This window comes from Poromitra crassiceps, assembly GCF_964638095.1.
Source record: "Poromitra crassiceps genome assembly, chromosome: 2".
NCBI lineage: Eukaryota > Metazoa > Chordata > Actinopteri > Beryciformes > Melamphaidae > Poromitra > Poromitra crassiceps.
The window spans coordinates 46,065,260-46,085,975 of NC_139624.1; the positions used below are offsets into that span (position 1 = coordinate 46,065,260).

The following is a 20,716-nucleotide window of genomic DNA, read 5'->3' on the forward strand; positions in this document are numbered from 1 at the left end:
GGCGGCCCGCCACAAATTCCTTTATGTATGGGAAACACTGGGAATGTGAACTATGTTTGTTTGTTTTTCTTTCTCTGTCTGAGCCTTTTGTGTTGTTTCTGTTTTATGTTTTGAAAATTGCAAAAAAACAAACAAAAAAAGAGCACCTCTACCAGACAACTGTAGCACACATTGATTGATGCGTTGCTTGCGTATGATTGGTTGAAATGGGGTAGAAATTTGATAGTACTAGGTGACGTCGGTAAACTGTACATTACTGTTATCAATGAAATATTGAAAAATGAACTTTTGATGTGAAAAAGTGTGAAAAACTAAAGAAATTAGATTGTTGTGATTTTGTTTGCATACATTATTAAATAGGTGCACTGCATATACCCAGGTATTTGAACTAAAAGAAAAGAAAGGTCATTTTTGGGTACAGCTCGACTTTAACAAGCAATTAATCGAGGTTCGATTAATTGTGTGCATCCCTAGTCCAAACTAGTATGGCCCGGGGGCCAATTGCGGCCCACGGACCGATTTTAAGCGGCCCTCGTCTTGTCTCTCAAAATATACTATAATATAGTTTATACAACAGGTAGTTCCGGCCGAGCAATTTGATTGGACAAGAGGGATCCTACCAGTGCTGATATTTCATGATAACGCACTGGCGCTTCACTGTGTGTAGATCACTCCGCTTCACAGCTGCTCTAATCAACAAAACGCTTCACAGCTGTAGAGTAGACAGTAGTAGACAGCCTGCAATTAATTAGGCTGATTAGGCTACATTTTCGGCAAAGCAGAAAGCTGAGGGGACTATTTTTTTTGGCGGAGGAATAAATAGAGAAATTTTCTCAGCTTTTTGTCATTTTTTTAATCAGCTTTGTTTAATAGAACTGTTGTATAAAACAACTCGAGGTCGTGTTGTTGTTGGCTAATATCGGCACTGCTGTGATTATCTTCGGCACTCGGCCTGCGGCCTCGTGCCTGCGACCGAATCACAGCAGTGCCAATATTAGCCAACAACAGCACTCCCTCTCGTGTGATATTGCTTAAATATTTTGCGAGACAAGACGGCCCCCATTCAAAAAAGTTTGGACACCCCTGGTCTACACACATCAAACCTGATGTCCTACCCAAGTTTATTAGATCCAACTTTGCACAGTGTGGCCTGCAATAATCTAATAAGATTGTTAAAATCTTAGTCTGTAGGCAGCATAACACAGCACAGCAAAAAATAAATATACTGTGGGTAGACATATGCTACCCTAAATTCAAGCACTTTCAAGGACCCATGTCTATTTGCACAAACTTTTATGGCCTTGATTTCTTTTTTATTAACAAACTTTCAAATATTTCAAGGACCAGTAGGAACCATGATTATATGTATGTATGTGTTATATATCAAACTCTTGGAAGCCACAACATTTGGCGGATTCACAGATGAACAGGTCTTTCATGGTGTTTCTGGATTTGCCTCATCAGCTGTTCTTTCTGTGTTTTACAGATAGCTTTGTCTTTATAAAGCAAGAAGAGAGGTTTGATTGCGGCGCCAAGTCAGGCGATGTTTTTGCAGGTCAGAGAAGATTCCCCCAGCAGTTCTTCTGGGACTATAAGGTACATGTGCAGTGGAGAATTTCTGTGAGCTGTCAACAAACAGGCTAAACTCAATTGCCCAGTAAAGACAGAAGTGCTTTCATTGCTAACTCAAGGCAGTCTTATTTTATGCTATCTTTTCAACCTAAAAGACTTGTTGTGGTGTAATGAGGAGTATCTCAACCTTCAGAATGACCTAAAAAAGTCCCGCCTCAACATTTTTTCTTATTTGCTCGGTCAAGCCAGTTGGTCAGGTTTCCACTTGCCTTAGTATAATTTCACTACCCCAGATGGTAAAAATGACCACTTTTTCATAAATGCAAGTAATTTATGGCTATAACATGTTCATAATATATAAAAGCAAAGTGACAGAAAAATAATTACAAAAAGTGAAAAAAAAACAAAAAATAAATAAATATTTATACATACAGATCCTTTCCAAAAAATTTGAATATCAAAACAAGTTCGTTTTTTTCCATAATTCCTTTCAAAAAGTGAAACTTTCATAGATTATAGATTCATTACATACAAAGTGAAATATTTCTAGCCTTTATTTGTTTAATTTTTCATAATTTTGGCCTATAGCTCCAGAAAACCTCCAATACAGTATTTCAAGAAATTTGAATAGTGTGAAGAAAAGCAGCAGAAAAGCAGTTCTCAGTTATGACTGACTTCATCCTCAGTCCACTCCCTCTGAATCTCCGCCAAATTTTTTAATCGTCTTTGCTTAACAATCTGCTGAAGCCCACGGGTATCCATGTTATTTCTATGATATTCAATTTTTTTTGGAAAGGATCTGTATATATACATATACTTATATATTTGAAATGCATGATTTTTGACGAAATGTAAATTTGCCCTCATTGCAGTTATTACTTTCATGGATGATCTGTGATAACTAACAAGAAGCTTTTCTGTAGCGGGCAAGAACAAAACCCAGGGGCGGGCGGGGGCAGGGATTATTAGGCTGGTCATATTCTTAATTCATCCAATTTACCAACGTGTAAATTTGATGAGGGCTTGTCAACGACCATCTTTACCAACATACTGCTCATTTTGGGCATCAAGTGTGAGTGTTTGCACTGCAGTAATTATCAGCTGGTTCCATCTTACTCACAAATTGAATGGTAGGATCAATTTTGGTCATTTTCATCCCAAGGGAACTGTTGCTTCCAAGAGAAACAGCCTTTTACCTTTCACTTGCTGAAATAAGATTTGTGATCTGTGATTATTGCCCCCTTGTTCCTTTTCCGGCAGTTGAATTTGATCGGTGAAAAAGATGAAGTACCCGTTCACTTCTGTGACAACTGCGGCCTTCCTATTCAGCTCTATGGACGGATGGTACGTACTTACTAGATTTGACTTTTGTCTCCAGGAAGACTCTTTGAGGAAGTGTCAGATCTAACCTTCATCCTCTACTCCTCAGATGCCCGTGTAAACATGTATTCTACTATGACTGTGCTTTGCTCCATGAGAAGATCAGATCTAACCTACCTTCATCCTTTAACTCCTCAGATGCCGTGTAAACATGTCTTCTGCTATGACTGTGCTTTGCTCCATGAGAAGATCAGAGCTAACCTTCATCCTCTAACTCCTCAGATCCCGTGTAAACATGTCTTCTGCTATGACTGTGCTTTGCTCCATGAGAAGAAGGGAGACAAGATGTGCCCAGGGTAAGCTCTTTATGAGATGACATTTTAACTATTTCACTGTTGTGGTCTTTATTCTGGCAACATTAGACATGCCAGATTTTTGAATGTTTAAAGTTCTTCAAATTTGTCTGTGTGTGTGTTTCTGCTGCTGTGTCACTGAACATCTGTCTCTGTGTTTAGCCTACAACTCTACAACTGCACAGACCCAGTGCAGCGCATTGAGCAGTGCCAGAGAGGTTCCCTCTACATGTGTAGTATCGTGCAGGGATGCAAGCGCACCTACCTCTCCCAGCGTGACCTGCAGGCCCACGTCAACCACCGTCACATGCGGGCAGCCAAATCTTCGGCGGGCCGTCCGGAGCCGGTGCACCTGCCGCCGGCCTCCGAGGTCCCCGACCGGTTCCGCGTTCCCCCACCTCATTTGCCCAAGAACCACGTCCACCTCCAGAACCCCTTGCAGCACAGCAGCCACGATCCCTACAGCCAGCCGCCGCCGGCCACTCACGAGGCCCCGCCCCCATCCTCTGCCCTGGGTCCAGAGACGTTCCGCATTGCCACGGTAACCACCCGAAAACACAGCAACCTCATCACCGTGCCCATCCAGGACGACTCGTCGTCTTCTCGGGACGCCATCCCTGCCGGACCAGGTCCCGCGCAGCCCCCCCACCACCACCCCGGGGACTACCCTGGCCAGCCGCCCGTCGTGTCCCACTCTCACCACATGATGGCGCCCCCGCAGCAACACTATGGCCCGCCGCCTCCCCCTCCGCCTCCCATCAACCACCCTATGCAGCACCCTCCGCAGGCCTCCGGGACACCACACATGGTGTACAACCAGGCTCCTCCTCCTCCCATGACCTCCGCTCCCCCGCCCATCACCCCGCCCCCGGGGCACATTATGGGCCAGATGCCCCCCTACATGAACCACCCACCCCCGGGACCGCCGCCACAACACAGTGGCCCGCCCGTCAATGCCCCCCCGCCTCATCACTACAACCCGAACTCCATGCAGCAGTTCCCGGAAGACCAAGGCACCCTCAGCCCCCCTTTCAGCCAGCCTGGGGGGCTCAGTCCTGGGATGTGGCCCGCACCGAGAGGGCCGCCCCCTCCACGCATGCAGGGTCCCCCACCCCAGGGCCAGATGCCCGGACCGCACCACCCCGACCAGGCCCGTTACAGGCCGTACTACCAGTAAACTGCCACCCGAATGAATGGGCAATGGTCTAACTTTGTCACTCTATTCCATACCACTTGTCTGCATAATGTGATAGTAAACCTCAGGGTTACAGGTTGTAGGACTTTCACTTTGATAAAACTACCCAGATGCAAATGTGTTGGTGGTCACATTTTAGATAAATTGTACTGAACTTCATGCTGAACATGCTATAGACTTGGAGAGAGCAGGAATGTCCTTTTTTTGATAGGTTATGGTAAATGTCTGTATATATGTCAAACTGACTTCACGCATATGTACTGTACATTGAAAGACGTTAACTATGTCTCAATAAATTTTTAACGACAGATTTCCATCTCATCTGTGTTTGATACTACTGCTATAAATTGGCTAAAATATTTTTTGTAATTCTTTGGTTAAGTTTGATTAAGTTTGTAGTTTTCATCTTACAATTCAGGAAGTACCTCCCTTTTTTTTGCTTTTGATAAAGTTTGTCTTCAAAGGGTATCTGACATAAGTACGGTAGTACTTCTGCATGTGTAATTAATGCTTGGTCCATGTTTTATGAGTCAGAACATCTGGTCCTTTTAAAAAGGCTCCAAATGATCTGAATTTAAGGTCTTAAAAGGTTTCATAATGTCTTGCAACAATCGGTTATAAAGTGATATAAAGTTGTGTTTCCACCATGCAATAACGGGTTTCTTTGTGCTGCATGTCCAATCTTAGGTTAATATAGAACAATACAGTTTGCAAAACTTTCCCAATCATTTCTGCTCTAGTAGATGCAATTCATCATGACCTTTATATATGTTCTGTATCTTTTTAATTGTTAAATTGCGAAATGGTTCTGACAGCTTTGTGTCTTTATTTTTTATTTTTTTTATTTGCCTTAGTTTCAATTCCAGCTAATATTAAAAAGTCATTGTCTCTCTAAAACCTTTCATTACCCTACTAAAGGACTGTATTTAGTCAAGGATGTTACATGTATGGCACATTCATTTAGGCATTTGTTGTGATGCATTTGATTGTCTTGTACGTCAATCTGTATAATCCCCTCAAGATTGCTTCAAGATTGCTTTTATTACAGAAACAAAGATTCACTCAAAAATGAACAACACATTATATACCCAGCACTCGGGGGATTCTCAGAATTATTGCAGAAATTTAAAACAAATGGAAAAAAAACACAACGCAAACTATAGTAGGTAACAAGTCCTTTGTTGACAAAATAGTACTTTACAGACAGGATCCTCTATATTTTAGATGTATTGAATGGTTAACCTAAATTTAATTTCAATTAACCTAAATTAAATTTCAATTAAATATATCAATATACACCGATCAGCCTAATTAAAACCACCTGCATAATATTGTGTAGGTACCCCTCGTGCCACCAAAACAGCTCTGACCCGGTGAGGCATGGACTCCACAAGACCTGAAGATGTCCTGTGGTATCTCTGACCCGGTGAGGCATGGACTCCACAAGAGCTCTGAAGATGTCCTGTGGTATCTCTAACCCGGTGAGGCATAGACTCCACAAGACCTCTGAAGATGTCCTGTGGTATCTGACCCGGTGAGGCATGGACTCCACAAGACCTCGGAAGATGTCCTGTGGTAACTGACCCGGTGAGGCATGGACTCCACAAGACATCTGAAGATGTCCTGTGGTATCCCTGACCCGGTGAGGCATGGACTCCACAAGACCTCTGAAGATGTCCTGTGGTATCTGACCCGGTGAGGCATGGACTCCACAAGACCTCTGAAGATGTCCTGTGGTATCATTGACCCGGTGAGGTATGGACTCCACAAGACCTCTGAAGATGTCCTGTGGTATCTGACCCGGTGAGGCATAGACTCCACAAGACCTCTGAAGATGTCCTGTGGTATCTGACCCGGTGAGGCATGGACTCCACAAGACCTCTGAAGATGTCCTATGGTATCTGACCCGGTGAGGCATAGACTCCACAAGACCTCTGAAGATGTCCTGTGGTATCTGACCCGGTGAGGCATGCACTCCACAAGACCTCTGAAGATGTCCTGTGGTAACTCTGACCCGGTGAGGCATGGACTCCACAAGACCTCTGAAGATGTCCTGTGGTATCTCTGACCCGGTGAGGCATGGACTCCACAAGACCTCTGAAGAGGTCCTGTGGTATCTGGCACCAAGACATTAGCAGCAGGTCCTTCCTTCAAGGCAGTGGTTTCCCAACGGGTCGCAACTTTTTTTTTTTTTTACACCACAATATTTAAAACTGATGAAGAGGATTAGGGTCACATGTGAAACATTTATTTGAGTTCTGAGTTTAAGTCAGGATTCTGAAAATAAAGTTACAATTCTGAAAATGAAGTTAGAATTCTGAGTTTAATGTCAGAGTTCTGAAAAAAGTCAGAATTCTGAGAGAAAAAGTCAGAATACTTTTTAGATTAATGTCAGAATCTGAGTGTAATGTCAGAATTTTTAGCAGTATACAGTATATATATATATATATATATATATATATATATATATATATATATATATATATGGACATGTCATATATGCAAACATATATATATATATATGGACATGTCATATATATATATATATATATATATATATATATTAGGGATGTTCATCAATTATCGAAAATCGATAATTGATCGTTAAGGTTTGGAATCGATCCTGTGGCATTTGGATCGATTTTTTAATTATTAAAAAAAAAAAAAAAAAAAAAAAAAGTCTCTAGTTTTCTGGCTGGGCACGGGCCTTTGTGCCAACAAAACTGTTTTAAACATGGGAAATTCACACCGGCATGCGCCGGGGACAGCAGTGTTGGAGAGGAGACACATTGAAATAAAGAGTTAATTGAGGAGAACACGTTGTCTTTTGTATTTTCTGCCATAGGCATTCATTTTGTAAAAAAAATTGAAAATTTTCTAAGTATTAATATAATCGATAATTGATCGTTAATTTTCACCAATTATCAATTTTGGAAAATTTTCAAAATTTTCAAAAAGTTCTGTATATATATATATATATTAGGGATGTTCATTTTGAAAATTTTCCAAATATATATATATATATATATATATATATATATAGTGTGTGTGTAGCCTATGTATATATTATGAAAAAAAAACAATATACAATAATGATAATTATTATTGTTATTATTACTAGTATATTATTATTATTGTTATATCCAGACGTGGTATATGCAAAATAATATGTGTAATACTAATGGCACAAATCTACCACTATCAGATAGAAAGGCAAAATCAAGTGAATTAGACTCCCAAAATTCGACTTTCAGTACTAGGCTGGACACCATACAGTAGCATCATTCACACCAAAATGTTTTGCTTTTGCTGAGCTCAGAGCACTGTCTGGAAGTCAGTGCACGTCCCCGTGGACGAAGCAGTCTGCTGCGCGCTCCCGTTCCATGTCGCCATTTTGATTCGAAAAATATGACTGAGTTTTTCCTGCTTTGCATGCTAAACTTAGCTTCGCGTTGGAATTATTTTGTATGCGAGTACAAATTGTAAGTTCTGTATCTGAAGTAATAGATAACGCCATTGATGTCAGTTAGCTGTTAATGTTAGGGGACTGTTTGTTTGATAGACTTCAAAGCCACATTTGACTAACGTTAGCTAAGTTAAGCTAGCTAGCCAGCCTGTCGCAGACTGACCCCTTCTTCAAAACAAATCACAATTCGCTTGCGAGCTAATGTAGTTTAGCTAGCTAGCTAACGGTTAGCTCGATAGCTACTAACTTAGCCGCTGGTTGCTTGACGGAAGACCCCACCAGTCAACTAGTACAGACGAAAGGAGTAGCTGACAGCAGAACTTTCATAAAAGGTAAGTTTTGGACATACACATGGTGCTGAACGCGTTTCAGCTGGCAGCTAACCCCACTGCTACCTGGGTAGCTATAAGTTGGCTAACTTAGCTCAGGACATGTCAACTAGTAACGGTAGCCAAGTAAAGTTAGCTGACGTTATAACTGATAGGTGGATTGAGGAGGAACTAACGTTAGCTAACGTTAACTAACTGGCTTGCTAAATTAGCCAGTAGCGTTAACGTTAGTTCGCTAATAAACTGTTAGTGTTAGCTAACGCTAATCAGCTAACTTTGCCAACAGAACTGTTGTAGCTAGCTGTTGACATATTAGTTTGCAAGTTAGGTTTATGGTTCTAAGCAAGTGAGGTTGGCGTTACTTTTATTCGTTGTTGACAGATATTTTACTAATATTTACAACTTAATACTTGTTAATGCCAAGTTATAGATACGCTAACATAAGCTAAGGAGTGGTGTTCTGTTCAGCGCAGCCATTCCGAATGGCATTGGAAGTTGTCTGAGGCCAGCGGTAACACAATCTAAAGCTAAGTTACTGAAGGCAAATTATGCATAAAGTTAACGTTAGCCAATGGTTGTTGCCGATGGTTGAAGCAGAAACGGGTTTTTAATCAATGGGTGCAATGTAATTAATCGTGAGGAATGTAATTCATTTCAGTCATGTGGAGGCTTATGTTGTTGTAGCGTTAGTTGTCTGTAGCTCCGCTGGAGTTGAAGTAAACAGAAATCTGAGCTCCTACCCCAAGTCAGTTGATGTGCATTTCATGCCAAGGTTACGATAGATCTTGTGTCTTTGCATTGTTGAACAGTCTCACCATATCAAAAAATCAAAAAGAAGCACTAGGAAACCGCTGGGATGGACTCTCCTGAAGGTTACATTGAACATTCGGGAATATGTTTCTTTTGTATAACGTTACCAAACGTTTGATACATATCTGCTCTCTGAATTTCCACATTGGCGACAGGGAGAGTGCTCATTGCTTGTCCTGTTAAGTGCACCTGTGTGGAAAACAAACCCCTGGAGTTCCAGCAGGCCCCAAAGTACCTGGGCGTGCGCTTGGACAGGACATTGTCCTATAAACATCATTTGGATGAAGTGAGGGCCAAAGTAACAGCTAGGGTCTCACTCATCCGCCGCCTTGCTGGCACAACCTGGGGGGCCTCGGCCAAGGTTTTACGTATCTCCACACAAGCCCTCGTTTTCTCTGCAGCCGAGTACTGTGCCCCAACCTGGAGCAGAAGCCCACATGCCAAGAAGGTCGACACGGCCATCAATAATGCACTCCGGATCATTACTGGCTGCCTGAAACCCACCCCCGTGTTCTACCTGCCAGCCCTAGCAGGAATAGCGCCAGCCGGCCTACGGCGAGAGGCCGCTACCCTCGCCCTGGCAAGGAAAGCCAAGGAACACAGCTGGCACCTCCTCCATGAAACCACCACCATGGCAATACCTCCAAGCAGACTCAAGTCCCGCCACTCATACAACCAGGCCGCGCAAGAGATGCTTAATTCCATCCCGGAGGATCTGCCAACCAAAGCCTGGCTGGCGGCGGCATGGAAGCAGGAGTGGGAGTCGACAGGACAGACACGCCTACACCATTACATCCAGGATCCTGGAGGTGGCGTTGAAGGAGAAGACCTACCTCGCCGGCAATGGACCCTCCTGAACCGCCTTCGCACAGGGGTTGGCTGCTTCAAAGCGTCCATGAAGAAGTGGGGCCTAACCGACAGTGCAGCGTGTGAGTGCGGGGAGCCTGAGCAGACTGCCAACCACGTGATCACCACCTGTCCCCTGCATAGACCACCTTCAGAGGAGGGCCTCTTCCGAGTGGGACCTGAGACGAGGGCATGGCTACACGACACAAAGCTGGATATATGAATGACGATACACGAAAGAAGAAGTGCACCATTTGATCATTTGGTAATCCATATAGTTAGGCATTTTTAGGACAGTATGATAAACACTCAAGTTGCTTACATGCAGCAAGTGAAGGTGAAGGAACACTTGACAAAAGTGCATGGTGTGCTCCCTTTCCCTTGATTTCACCTCCTTTTAACTTGCCTAATTACAGACTATTGTTGGTTCACAACATCCACTTGTGTGCCCTTCAGCCATTGTTCCTCTTTTCATCGTCTGTTATATGTGCCAGTAGACTGTTTTTGTTGAGGTTGCCTCTGGTGGGTTCTATTTTGGATGTAAAGTCAAGCGTTTGCTTTCCTGTTCAGTGTCCACAGGGAGCGTTGTACGGGTTATTATGGCACTTGTGTACTCTGTAAATGTATGCCAGATGGACGCTGCTGCATGTGCAGGGCAGGGTCCTACTAGAAAAGAAAAAGGAGGAAGCACTTGGATTTCCCCCTTCAGTTTTACTTCCACGGTGGACAATTGGTGACATGTTGTTGGACAGACACATACTTTGTCTTTGATGAAGCAAGCAAACTTGATTTTTGTCACCGCTGGCATATGGTCTAGATTAGCTACGATAGTATCCAGGTGAAGAAGAAAATACATAAACTTACGCCATTAGTTACAAATACATTACATACTTGTATCGTCTGAAGATGCATCCATTTAGCATCATCAGGTAATGGTGGTTTAAGAGCCTCTTTTTGCACTGCCGATAATACATAAGGAAGAGGTAATGAATCTTGTTCAGCTTTATTTTTTATTTTTAGCGGGGGTTCCTATCTGGGGGAACCCCCGGGGGAGCACGGGGAGAACATGCAAACTCCATACAGAAAGGCCCTTTTGACAAGCCCGCCAGTAGGCACTGAGGACATGGGGATGGGATCACACCCTCAGCGCCCACAGCGTCCCAGGTGGGAATCGAACCCAGGACCTTCTTGCTGTGAGGTGACAGGCTGCGCTACTACTGCGCCACCGTGCCCCTGTTCAGCTGCTGTCTAAGTATAGCGTGATGGGTGTGCACTGCATGCAGTGGCTGTTTGTGGTTTTAAGCCACAGCAACTAGCCTAATTTGTTGTTTGTCAGTGTGGGAGGCTAGACTACCACATATTTCACCTCTAGGCCTAAACATTGATATAACCTATTAAGCACTACAGATTAACTTTATGATAATTTGTAGTTTGACAGTTACCCATGACCTGGGCCTACACTACGGCCTAATGCACTTTGATATTATGATAAGTTCACAAAGAAGCTTGCAGAAAACTAAAGGGAGACACTTGTTGAGACTTACCAGACGCCTTCGTTCGTGGGGAATGTTTACTATGGCATTCGTACTTTTGCCAGTGAATAGTCCCATTGTGTATACTAAACACCTTATTCATGCAGACATGGATCATCCTAATTAGGTTTGTTGGAGCTCTTAGCTCTTATTGTTTATATTTCCCAAAAGACAGCACTACATTTTGCTGAACTGTCGCTTATATTGCAGACATTTTTTGTAATCTATAATTAGCCTAATAGGCTATTGTTTTTGTAAAACCGTGGGACAAGTTAAAACATGACATCAGTGTCATGTTGTGTTCTCATTGAAGTGAAACCTTGCACATTGCCGAGGTGTTTATTTACTCAGGTTTTGCTTCTCGGACTCCACCCTGACATCATCATCATTACCTATCAGTTTGGTCACTCACAACCCCACGACTAATGCCGGGCTCTTTCCCGAACAGTTTTGTCTTCAGGTAGTTTAGAGTTTACAGTGTGGATAATCACAAATGAATAAACTGGAGATTCTGTCTGATGCAAGGTTACCCATATTCCCATTAATATCAGGTCACACTCTTGCAGTTGAAGTTACATAAATGGTAAGGTTATACTATCAGGGTTTCCCCCAGAAAAGTTGTTGTGCCCGGTGGCAAGTATCTTTTGACAGGCGATGCGCCGGCTGCGGCCAAGTGTCTTTTGCGACGGGGCCCAGCGCAGGCCAGTGACAGACTGATGGCAGCATTAAGGTAGGGCCCTATGAATTCTGGGACAACGGAATCACTAGGGTGCACTGATCGATCAGCCAGCGATCGGAATCTGACGGTTTTCAGCCTAAATATGAGATTGGAGAATTCCGATTTATGCTTTTATGTGCCGATTGCCAAAACTGATTGATGAGGCAAAACACGTTAGCCATTTTCGGCAGAGTTGGTCACATGTAAACACAGCTGAAACATATCGGCAGTGTCTTTGCAAAGTGTGTGAGACAGACACAACACGTGTCATCCATAATGTACGCCAGGATAAAATACCTTGTTGGTAGGGCTGTCCTCGACTCAGGATTCCACTGTCCAATACGAATATTCCTTGTCTTATCTTCAGTGATTATTTTGACCACATTGACAGTCAATTGCGGCATATTTGAATTGCCGACGTTGGGATAATGGAGTCTGAATGAGCCAAACAGGACACACATTTCTTTTTTAAATTGGGCTCTTAGTATATTTTTAATTTCACCCTTTAAACATTAAAACAACAGATAGCCTACATAAATAAACAAATTAAAGTGTAAAGGACATTGCCGCTGCTTTGATGACACAAATGACATGTCCAATGCCAATTCTTCTCAAGACTAATAAGGCCTAAATAAGTCTAAACAAGAAATAACTTATCAATTTAGATGGGGGGGTCGTGTCATGAATCGAATGCCACTGGTCACCCTGACCCTTCACGTCTCTGTGTGGGTTTTGCAAAATGCAACCAATGGAAAAGCATTAAAACGAGCTTGTGAGTAATTCTCGTAACGCCATTCGCCCTCAATCTGTCATTCAAACCTAGAAATTCCTCCTCTGTCTCTACTTCCCCAGCGAGGACACTATACCCGGAAAAGACACACGGGCACGTGTGTATTTCTGATATCGTTTTGTTTAATCCTGGCTTCCTCTGACGTGAATAGATCAATAAAATGTTTTCGAGTTATCCCTAGGCTGCAAACTTTTTTAAAGTCGAGCTGAACCCAAAAATGAATTTTCTTTTATTTTAGTTCAAATACCTGGGTATGCAGTGCACCTATTTAATAATGTATGCAAAAAAAAAATCACAAAAATCCAATTTCTTTCGTTTTTCACACTTTTTCACATTAAAAGTTCATTTTTCAAGATTTCATTAACAGTAATCTACAGTTTGCTGACGTCACCTAGTACTATCAAATCTCTACCCCATTTCAACCAATCATATCACGACTAGGGATGGGTACCGTTCACATTTGAACCGATACTGGTACGATACCGGTACCTGGAATTCGGTACGGTACCCAAAACGATACCATTTTCGGTACTTTACACCAGAGGTTCTCAAATGTTTTTCAGCCAAGGACCCCTTACAAGATAGAAAATATACCGGGGACCCCCTCATTCTGATTTGTGATTTTGGGCTAAGCTTAATTGTTTCCACGGTAACGTGCTTGACTTTTAATTTGATAGGTTTGTTATTAGAAGGTAATCCATGAACCATTTTAGATTTAAAGCATGAACTATTTTCGTTGAACTATGAAGATTTTGCAATTTTTTTTTTTTTTTATTACATTGCATTTACATTACGTCATTTAGCAGACACTTTTGTTTTATCCAAAGCGACTTACAATATCACAATTTGTCAACAGTACAGAAAACCACTATGCAACACAATCAATGACAGCCAAGATATTTTGATAGACTAGCACCATGTAGGAAGTAGTTTGAGAAGGAATAAGTAACATGTAGCATTTTATTAATTTTTTTTTTTTTTTTTTTTTTTTTTTTTTAACTTGAAAACTTTTCGCGGACCCCCTGGCAAAGTGCCACGGACCCCTGGCCATTTGAGAACCACTGCTTTACACGCTCTAATAACAAAAAAATTACAGTTGTAAAAAAAAAAAAAAGTCCAAACTTCTCAGAGAGCGGTCGGTATTCACTAAAGCCTTCATATCTCAGGCTCTGTAGCACATAGAAACATAAAATAAAAAGCATTTGAGAGCTTAACCCTTTGGCTTTTCGTATTATATTTGCTCTAATGTTCATAAAAAAAAAAAAGATCTTTAACCCCAAAAAATAAAAATAAAAAGATTCTAATGCATTTTAAGAAATGTTAATAAAGATTACGGCAAATGTAACCCTTCCAAATAAAAAGCCATGGGTTTAAGCTCTCATATGCTTTTTATTAGAGCCCGACCGATATTATCGGCCCGCCGATATTATCGGCCGATATTGGCGATTATCGATATATCGGTATCGGTAAAAAAAAAAAAAAAATATCGGCAGATTTTTTTTTTTTTTATATATATATAATAAGTTATAGACAGCATGGACAGCATGTTGTGTATATTTGATATTTTTTCTTAACTATTTGTTCTATTGTGTTTTTGTATTTCTAGTTGCATTGAGTTTATTAATAAGCTGTAAAATATCCTGCCTACATCACATATTTCAATTCATGTCAACTCAATCATATCTTTGTCAAGTGTTTGATATTTGAGGGTTGCTGATGTGGTGCCTCCTCTGGTCGTTAAGGGCGCCTGTTCGGAGGGAGGGGAACTCGTTGGAATATCGTGATCCTCCCACGTGCTATGTCCTACCGGTGAAGCTTCCCCTGTCAGGTGAAAAGAAGCGGCTGGCTAACTGCCCATGTGGAAGCATGGAGCCAGTTTTCGGCTCTCCCCAGATCGGCAGAGGGTGGAGCAGCAACTAGGGATGGGCATTTCTAGCAAAAACACTATTCGAAATTCGCTGGCCAAATTCGAATTTAATTCGAATTTCGAAAATAAATAAAAAAATGTAATTTTTTTTTTTTTTTTTTTTTTTTGTGAGTGAAATGTTGCATTGTCTCCCCTGATTCTAAGTCTACGGCTTTATTAATTAATATAAAAAGCTTCTGCTGTGGATTTTTAGCTCAAACAAGCATTGCACCACTGAAGTAAAGAACATGTTACATGACATTGACATTTTCGAAAATAAAAAACAGTTTTGACAATCATGAGTGGTTCATTAAATATTTAGTAGGCTCAGGTCTGAGTGCCAAAGGGGTGCCAAAGTCACCCCCTCTCCCTCTTCATGGGATTTCATCTGCCATTAATTTTTCCATAAACCTTGCTTAAAATGCTTATAAAAATTGTTTTACTTGCTCAAACCAAGCGATTTGACTATACTTAGAATCAGGGGAGACAATGCAACATTTCACTAAAAAAAAAAAAAAAAAAAATTTTTTTTTTTTTTTTTCGAATTTCGAATTTCAATAATAAAAGTCGACCTTGATAATAACAACGATTATTCGAAAATTCGAAATTCGATGCCCATCCCTAGCAGCAACCAGGATAAATAAATAAAAAATTAGCACTAATGGGGGACTAGCACTAATGGGGGATAAACATTTGATGATAAAAACAAAAATAAAATAAAATAAAAATATCGGCCGATATTATCGGTATCGGTAATTTTTTATTCCCTAAAATCGGTATCGGTATCGGTTTCAAAAATCCCATATCGGTCGGGCTCTACTTTTTATTTCATGTTGATAGCTACTATACAGGCTGAGGAAATACGTTCTGTTGAACCCTTGACAATTACTGCAGAAATGTTAACGTTAGCGTTAACGTTAGCGATCTCTGTTTTGCAGTCGTTGTGAAGACAGTGAAAAGCCCCGTTATCTAACAACAACAACGGCAGTGAAACAACTTATCCAGCTAACGCTAGCTAATTAAATAACGTTACCTGATGTTGTAGAAGTCGATGCCTCTCTCAACGTTACAGCTGAGGAAGTTCTGCTAACGTTAGCTGCGGTGCGCTGCCTGCTTCATTCACCCTCAGCCTATCTAATACGTTACAGTCTTCAGCATTTAGCTAAATATATCTTGTGTTTGACCATGCTTCCTCAAGTTTGAGGTGTTTCCCTGGCCAGCTTTGCAATTCACATCACAAATGTTGCAACCAGTGTTGTCAGAGGTCAGAGTCTATCTTGGGAAAGTGTAGCCACATTTTCGGGTGGTCCTGTTTGTTGATGTTTCAGGTAGAGTGACGTACTGACGTAGCGCGCTCTCGCGTATTGCCTTAAGGTTCCGTCGGAATTTCTATTTTACCCACTCTCTTCTATTACTCAGATGCGTTCAAGTGCCGAAATGAGGTACCGTTTTATGTCATGTGAACTGATACTCGGTAGTACCGCCCCCTTTCGGTCGGTGCCTGTAAAAGTACCGAGTTCGGTACCCATCCCTAGTAGTACCGCCCCCTTTCGGTCGGTGCCTGTAAAAGTATCCATCCCTACTCACAGAGCTGGTGTAAACATATAGAAACTAATGGAAACCCCTTTACCCGAAATGAAACATCCAGGGATTGTTTTTACCTCCAAAAAACAACTCTCTAACGTTAAGCTAACCGCGCTAGCCGGGAGTCCCACTATAAGCCAAAGGGACTTTGGAGTTGAGCTAGCTGCTGGACAGAGCCATCTAACAGAGCCAATAATAAGGAAAACAAAGGAGCAGTCGCGCACATTAGGCTACATTAAAAGCATCAGTCAACATCACATAAGCCGTTTTCCCACATGCGTACCTGAAAATTACCTGTAAGTCAATATTGGACATTTCCCGGAATTTCCCTTCACACCTCAGCGCTGGCATGTGAGAATCTAGGAGCGAAATTTCCTGTATGTTGGGGGGAGGGGGGAGCTTATTTGGGGGGTCGGGTTTAGATCAATAAGGTGTTTTCGGGTTGTCCTTGGGCTGCAAACTCATTTAAAGTATGCAAATCGAAGTTGTTTATGACAAGAATAATGTCACGTTACTCCGGGACTGCTCAACCCATGACAGAGCCACTCTCCCCGGCTTGGCAGAGGGAAGATCTCCGCCCGCGCATCCCCGCTGCCTGGAGCACAGCGGCTCGTGCTCGCGCTCTAAAAGGCAGGCTCCCACACGCTGCTGTCTGGCCAGCAGAAAGTGCTCCAGACTCGGTGTGATAATCCTGTAACAGCATTTGAGCTTATTCAGGTAAGATATTAATAATGTAATGACACATTCAGCGATAAACTGTCTACAATGAAGACATGTGTCAAATATGACAACGTGGTGTTCAGTATTTTAAGAGCACGGGTTTTTTTTCATTTCCTGAAAAGTTGGCGATTTGGAGATAAGTGGCTTTCATTGCACAGCGACGAAATGCATGAAGCGAAATGTGGAAGTAGTTTGCTTTGATGTGCGCGAATGATTAGATGATGCAAGCTGGAAGTGAACGTTAAGCAACGTGTGTACACCTCGCCCATGATGAGAGAAGGACCGGTGTCGCGGAAAATGACTGAACCCGTTTCTCACTTGTGTGCCTATCGCGGCATACCGCTCTTCTGACTGGCTCGAAACTGGTGAAATCTCCGCGACGACGGGGTCGCGCTTATACCGGCACGACGACTTTCCCATATGCAGGCATTAGACCACGTTCCGGTCATTTAGCGGTACAAAGCGCATGTGGGAAAACGGCTATAGTGTCTTTTCTTTAATCTGGTGGCAGTATTTTTCAGTAAAAAGTGAAACGACACGGATGGTTTATAGCAGAGGTTCTCAAATGTTTTTCAGCCAAGGACCCCTTACAAGATAGAAAATATACCGGGGACCCCCTCATTCTGATTTGTGATTTTGGACTAAGCTTAATTGTTTCCACGGTAACGTGCTTGACTTTTAATTTGATAGGTTTGTTATTAGAATGTAATCCATGAACGATTGTAGATTTAAAGCATAAACTATTTTCGTTGAACTATGAAGATTTTGCAATTTTTTTTATTTTTTTATTTTTTATTACATTACATTTACATTACGTCATTTAGCAGACACTTTTGTTTTATCCAAAGCGACTTACAATATCACAATTTGTCAACAGTACAGAAAACCACTATGCTATGTTTTTTGTGCTTGTGCTTCGGCAATGGGGGTGGGTTGGGGAGGAGAGGAATGGGGGTAAATTTGAAAATATGGAGGGACAACCCCCTCAGGGCTCGACGTTAACTTTTAAAAGTGGTTGCCGGAGGGGCAACCTGGCAAGAACTTTTGGTTGCCCGAATAAAAATATGGTTGCCCAATTTTAGTCGCCTTATATTTTGAGTAATTAAGATACTATGCAGTCATAAGCCGGCTTAATAATGACGATGTGACAGAAAAGTAAGTATAATAGTCTATAGTATAGTATAATAGGCCTATTCAGTGTGCGCACCGGGTGTAGTAGTAGTAATAATGATAATAATAATAATAATAAATTTGTGTAATTTCGTTTTCTAAACAAATCTTATTTTTTGTTTTTATTAGGGGTGCACCGATCGATCGACACGCAATCTGTATCGGCCGATTTGGACCTCAAATATGTGATCTGCTGTTTCCGATATTCCTTTAATGTTGCCGATCGCATAGCCGATTAGGGCTGCACGATATTGGAAAAAACTGACATTGCGATATTCCCTGCCCCTGCGATATATATTGCGATATGAAAAAATACAGATTTTCACCAGATTACCAGAATAGCTCTATTTTAAAGAAAAGAATACTTCTAGAATGATTGGGATGATTTTGTAGAGGAGTCCATCTGATTTTGGAGGGGAAATTAGGTATTTTAATGTTTCTCAACCACTGGGCTGTCGCCTATACTGTAGGCCTCAGAGCGTCATCTATCAGGGTGCATACACATTTTGACCAATGGATTTCCATGACTTAGGCTACATACATGAAAAAGTGAGTAAGTTATGACATTCTACTTTAAAATGTCACTAGCCTACACTTCACTTAGTGTAATGCAGCCTTTAAAACCAGGGAAAGACAACATGTATGCTGTATCACCATATTACCATATCCAACATCTAAGACCATATAGTCTCATATCACAATATTGATATACAATTGATATATTGCCCACCCCTAATATTGAGTGCCAGAATCTACCTCCCAATGATGCTATTTGCAGAAAAACATTAGATTTCATTGATTATAATCACTGCTTTCAACTTCTTTCGTTCTTCTAACGTTTCAATAAATCAACAATGAAACACCCCTGCCACTTTACACACTTGGTCTGACCCCCCGGAAACCCCCTCCAGAAACGACCAAGTGGTACACTCCGCATCTGCGGAGTTCCGGTTTTTGAGCGCAAGGCTGGCAGTACAGAGAGACGAGGATTCACATGCAGCCGACCGGTGACAAACAATTCATTCGTGAAAAGTAATAAATATACATTTAATTGCCCAGATATGTCTCTTCTCTTTTTATTTTCACTGACATGTTTTGTGTAAATAAGTCGCTATGTATGATTAACTCTACCGTAACGTTACTGCTATCATGTGATGCAACATCAGAGACTTGAAGGGGAGAGACAGCCACAGTGATAACACGGACAACTTCTCAGTAATCAGCCTTCGTGTCATAAGTTGCGGTCTTGCTTTTTGGTGTTTCAAGAGTAAATATCTCCACTCCACGGACATGTTGAGTTACAGCAGCCAGCCTGCTGTATGCGAGTGCGCTGCAAACTGTGGACAAGTCCGCCTCCGCAACCACATCGTTTACAGACGGGCTACTGTCTGTCAGCAACGCAACATAAGCAAAAGATAATTCAATTTAGGTCTCTGTGCATGTTTGTTGTGTTGAAGCTAAGCACTAAATGAGTGAGTACAGTAGCGGGGCGTCTCTCTCCTTTGAGAGAGACTGCATTTCACTCAGTAGGCTACCCCTAAAGTGAGAGTTTATCAAGCAACATGACGAGTTAATTTGCTTTTGACATCGCACGTCCTGCGATGTGACTATCGCGCATGCGCACATCGCAATGTCGATGTGTAAACGATATATCGTGCAGCCCTATAGCCGATCATGCTGCACGTGAGAAACATGAGGCAGCCCATTTTCATGTCTTCAATGTCTATCGTTTAACTTTCATATTGTGCTCTAACGTTTATATCATTGTGTTGCAAAGCACACGCTTTGCTTTCGTCAGTGTACTCACCTCCATGCACACACCACACCAGACTGTCAACACACCCCTTGCGTCTTTGAATCACACAAATCAGCTGGTGATTAGAGCAGCCTCAGCAGAGAGAAGTTACCTCCAGTCCTCCCGCCTACCGAGGCATTTGCATGCTGTTAAGTCCGTGTGTATTAAAGTCCCAGATTGACACGGTGCTACTGTGGTAGTCGGGGTTGTGCACGCGCACACACAGACAATTTCCACGCAAGCATTGATGTTCCCGCGGGCACTTTGAAGGAAGCGAAAGTGTGCGGCTGAGTATGTGGATGTGCGCTCCGTTCAGACGGACTTTCTTCCTTTCTTTGAACATCAGTTGAACATGTTCTAATCCCCTTCTTCCATGTGTGCGTATATGACCAACCAGTAAGTCATTATTATGTTAATATTCCTGTATTGCATTCCCTTTTGGTTTTAGATCGATCTACCTGCAATCATTGCAATAACGTTTGTTTAGGCGTGCATTTGCCATTTGATTGTCTGTTGCGCTAATTAATGCCACTACTCAGATGGAGTTTAGCTGGTGTGTAGCTTGTGATTCTGTTGTTTCTCCCGTCATGTAACCCTGTCACCATTATGT

The 20,716-nt window shown here is 41.9% G+C and overlaps 2 protein-coding genes across 4 annotated transcripts in view; both read left to right on the plus strand.

Moving 5' to 3' along the window:
• LOC310799726 (E3 ubiquitin-protein ligase Hakai-like) overlaps positions 1-5,033 on the plus strand; it is a gene marked incomplete at its 5' end in the record, with an annotated part of 28,753 nt that extends 23,720 nt beyond the window's left edge. Inside the window, 4 exons of the mRNA XM_083662321.1 lie at positions 1,487-1,596; positions 2,833-2,916; positions 3,175-3,248; positions 3,408-5,033. Coding sequence (XP_083518447.1) covers positions 1,487-1,596; positions 2,833-2,916; positions 3,175-3,248; positions 3,408-4,422 — 1,283 coding nt within the window. The 3' untranslated portion in view covers positions 4,423-5,033. The remainder of the gene's footprint in view (positions 1-1,486; positions 1,597-2,832; positions 2,917-3,174; positions 3,249-3,407) is intronic.
• A 2,819-nt stretch (positions 5,034-7,852) lies between these two features.
• LOC310772427 (serine/threonine-protein phosphatase 6 regulatory subunit 2-like) overlaps positions 7,853-20,716 on the plus strand; it is a 146,514-nt gene continuing 133,650 nt past the window's right edge. For all 3 annotated transcript variants that reach the window (XM_083632237.1, XM_083632238.1, XM_083632239.1), the window contains exon 1: positions 7,853-8,238. The gene's annotated coding sequence lies outside the window, so the exon portion shown is untranslated. The remainder of the gene's footprint in view (positions 8,239-20,716) is intronic.